Source organism: Myotis davidii, unplaced genomic scaffold (genome assembly GCF_000327345.1).
Source record: "Myotis davidii unplaced genomic scaffold, ASM32734v1 scaffold174, whole genome shotgun sequence".
Lineage (NCBI taxonomy): Eukaryota > Metazoa > Chordata > Mammalia > Chiroptera > Vespertilionidae > Myotis > Myotis davidii.
The window spans coordinates 2,821,342-2,825,504 of NW_006289087.1; the positions used below are offsets into that span (position 1 = coordinate 2,821,342).

A 4,163-nucleotide genomic window follows, 5' to 3' on the forward strand; every position below is an offset into this window, starting at 1 on the left:
AGAAATAATGGATAAATGAAATGGAAAAGCAAGCTGAATTTTCTTCTTAGAGATAATGTGAATTAAAATTCTGCTATCTATAGGGCAGTACTTTTTTTTTTTAGAATATATATATATTGATTTTTTGCAGAGAGGAAGGGAGAGGGATAGAGAGCTAGAAACATCAGTGAGAGAGAAACATCGATCAGCTGCCTCCTGCACACTCCCTACTGGGTATGTGCCCATAACCAAGGTACATGCCCTTGACCGGAATCGAACCTGGGACCCTTGAGTCCGCAGGCCAATGCTCTATCTACTAAGTCAAACTGTTTAGGGCGCTTCATTTCTTATAGGAACAGTTCTTATGTGAAGTTGTTGCGTTTTCAGTAACAAATAGGATAAGGATACAGTGGGAAGCCAGCAGGCCTTTGTTGTAAGTGACCTCTGCCCTCCACAGAGGCTGTAACATGCTGCGGAGAGCAGAAACGGGCGTGACCACCATAACCCACACCACAAATGCTCTTTTTCAGTTTTATGATGTTTTTGTGCCCATCATTAACTTGTGCATTATCTTTCATGTCTGACAAAATTTAGCTAAGATACTATGTTTTTTTTCTATAGATGCTGGAATTCTATGGGGATCAAGATGGGGCCCGAGAGGTCCTCACTAATTATGCCTACGACGGGGAATTGAACCGGGAACCTCATGGTTCATGGGTCGACACTCAACCACTGAGTCACACTGGCTGGGCCTGTGTGAAATAGTTTTCTTCCTTTATTTTTTTTCTCTCAGTTTTGACTTCTGAAAAGAAATTAAATTTTTATGTGTGGTAAACAGTATAAAAAATGTATAAGGAGAAAAATAAAAAGTCTCCATCTGTTTTCCCTACTCCTCTGATTATCTAGTTATTATCAGTGATTTTTAAACAATAGCTTTACAGGGAATCCTCTCTATCCCCGAATTGAAACTGGATAAAAGCTAAGTATCTTTTAAATCAATGATTCATTCACTGAAGGGCTGTTCTCAAGTAAGAACTTTATTTGAAAAGTAAGCTGACATTTGAGAAATGCCTTTTGAATGTGCAAATATCACAAGATTATTTTTTCTTCCAGATTTTGTATCAGATTGTACCGTCTCATACGCTGATGTTAGAATTCCATAGGTTACTGAGGAAATCAGGTGAGTCGTGTGTGTTTTATATCCCTGTGGGCAGACACGCCGTGGACGAGGGGGTCAGCGGCCCAAGGTCCCTGGGCCAAATCCATTGCTCACCCGATCTGAGTCCTGGAGCCCAGCCACTCCATGCTCTGGCGTGTTGTCCCTGGTGTCCGTGGCTGCTTGCACTGCGGTGGCACAGAGACCATGCGGCTCACAAAGCCTACATCGGGTGGGCAACCTTTTTGTGAGCACGTGCCAAAACCAGCATGCTCACCTGATCTGAGTCCTGGAGCCCAGCTACGTTGTGCTCTGGCATGATGTCCCTGGTGTCCGTGGCTGCTTGCACTGTGGCAGCACAGAGACCACGCGGCTCACAAAGCCTACATCGGGATGGGCAACCTTTTTGTGAGTGCGTGCCAAACCATTCGAGCAATAAAAACACAATCTATGATGATGAAAAATACATTTGTTTTTTAGTGTATACATGTACACTGATGGTCCGACAGAAAACTTTATGACTCCATTTGATATTATCAGTGGGACTTTTGCTGCTGCATCACTGATGACAGCGGTTTCACGTCAGGTTTCTATTTCGTGACCTTCAGAGATAGGCACGAGCTACTGCTTTCATCTGTCAGGCTATTCCTCTTACGAGACTTAACAAAATTCATCCCTGAGAACAAAGATTCACCATTGTAAATGGAAGATTATAAGAGAGGGTTTCGCGTGCCAGCAAAGGTGACTGGCGTGCCATGTTTGGCACGTGTGCCACGGGTTGCCCACCCCTGGCCTACATGTTTACTGTCTGGCCCTTTACAGATAAAGTTTGCTGATGCTCCTGTAGCATGCTAGGCAGCAGTCGGCCAAAGAGAAGTGGCTGGAGTGTATATAACTCGCCTCGTTGCAATCACTGCTGCCTTGCAGCTCCATACAGAGGAGAGTGTAGCTTCATAGGGAGAAACCAGCCTAAGTCCAGGATATAGCGAGCCTGTCTCATTCCCTCTCCTCGTAGGAGACAGTGTGTGACCTGCCCGCACAGGGCAGGTGCGTTAAACAATGTTCTCGGTCCGTGCAGTTGATCCTCGAACAACATGGGTTTGAGCCGTGTGGGTCTACTTACATGCAGGATTTTTTCAATAAATGCTGTAACTCTTCCTTATGATTAAAAAAAATATTTTTTTTATTGATTTCAGAGCCACTTACATGCAGGATTTTTTCAATAGATGCTGTAACTCTTCCTTATGATTAAAAAAAAATATTTTTTTTATTGATTTCAGAGAGGGAAGGAGAGGGAGAGAGAGCTAGAAACATCAGTGATCAGAGAGAACCATTGATAGGCTGCCTCCTGCATGCCCCACACTGGGAATCGAGCCCACAGCCCGGGCATGTGCCCTGACGGGGAATCCATCCGTGACCTCCTGGTTCATTGGTCGACACTCAACCACTGAGCCACACTGGCCGGGCATGGTTTTCTTAATAACATTGTCTTTCCTCTAGCTTACTGTATTGTAAGAATACAGCATATAATACACATAACAGACAGAGTATGTGTGATCAGTATGACTTCTGGCTAACAGTAGGCCATTAGTAGTTAAGGGTTTTGGGAGTCAAAAGTTAGACATGGGTGTTTGACTGTGGGGATGGGGGGATGGATGCCCCTAAGTCAGGCATTCAGTTATATAGCCCATTCAGAGATGAGAATCCGCATCCCGACTTTAGTAGCATGGACTGAATTATTGAATTTTTCAGATTCTTCACAGGAGAGTACGAGTACAATGAATTGTTTTACATTTTTAGCCGAATTAGAGGGCTTATGGTTCAGTAATACTGTATCAACTGGTGAAATGTTGTTTTAGCTTCGTGTGCCTCAGTTTCTTAGGTGAATCCTAATTGTTGTGACCATTGCAGACAAAGAAGAGCACCATAAACTGGGGCTGGAGGTCCTGTTCGGCGTCTTAGATTTTGCTGGATGCACTAAAAACCTGACTGCTTGGCAATATTTGGCAAAATATCTCAGACAGATCTTAATGGGGTAAGTAAGAGACGCATGGTATTTATTACTGGGTCAGCATAAATAATAATATTTCTCAATATTAGAGCTGATAATATGTCAATTTTTATTTTGGATTTCTTTTAAAAAAAAATATTTGTGATTGCTTTTAGAGAGAATGGAAGGGAGAGGAAGAGGGAAAAACATGGATAGGCTGCCTCCTGCACGCCCCCTACTTGGGATTGGGCCTGCAACCCAGGCATGTGCCCTGACCAGGAGTGGAACCGTGACCTCTCGGTGCATGGGTTGACACCCAACCACTGAGCCACACCTTCCTGCTGCTTTCTTCTGACTTTCTAAAAAACAAGGACACAAAACGTCACAAGGATGACATACAAAAATTTCTCAAGATTTTTTTTACATCAGCAAAATAAGTACCACTGTTAGGTTAGGGACTATGTTGGTTTTCAAGTTGGAAATCAGGAGAAGGCGGGGTCACTCCCACTCCGTGCTGGACTCTTGTAAAGCTCTTTGATTTTCAAAGATTATTAACTTCTAAGATCACATGGGAAGCAGCTTTCTTCCCAGCTGTTTCCAATGGTGTTCAGTGAGGTTTTAAGGCCTCATAAGATCATAGAAAGTTATTCATTCAGCAAATATGTCTTTAGCCCGTTGTGAGCTGGGAATCAGAAACGATGGCTTTGATCATAACATCATTGGTGTCACATTTTTACTTTGTCAGAAGAAGGGATAGAAAAAGTTGTTTCAGCCCTCGCTGGTTTGGCTCAGTGGGTAGAGCGCCAGCCTGTGGACTAAAGGGTCCCAGGTTTGATTCTGGACAAGGGCACATGCCCGGGTTGTGGGCTAGATTCCCCCCAGTAGGGAGTGTGCAGGAGGCAGCCAATCAATGATTCTCTCTCATCATTGATGTTTCTCTCTCTCTGTCTCTCTCCCTTCCTCTCTGAAATCAATAATATATATACAGTGGGGCTTTGACTCACCAGTTTAATTAGTTCCGTGACGGAGCTCGTAACT

General features: G+C 43.7%; 1 protein-coding gene across 1 annotated transcript in view; it reads left to right on the forward strand.

Moving 5' to 3' along the window:
• TAF1A (TATA-box binding protein associated factor, RNA polymerase I, A) overlaps nucleotides 1–4,163 on the forward strand; it is a 22,542-nt gene that overhangs the window by 14,089 nt on the left and 4,290 nt on the right. Inside the window, exons 7-9 of the mRNA XM_015562343.1 lie at nucleotides 601–688; nucleotides 1,013–1,159; nucleotides 3,047–3,170. Of these exons, the coding sequence (XP_015417829.1) occupies nucleotides 601–688; nucleotides 1,013–1,159; nucleotides 3,047–3,170 (359 nt within the window). The remainder of the gene's footprint in view (nucleotides 1–600; nucleotides 689–1,012; nucleotides 1,160–3,046; nucleotides 3,171–4,163) is intronic.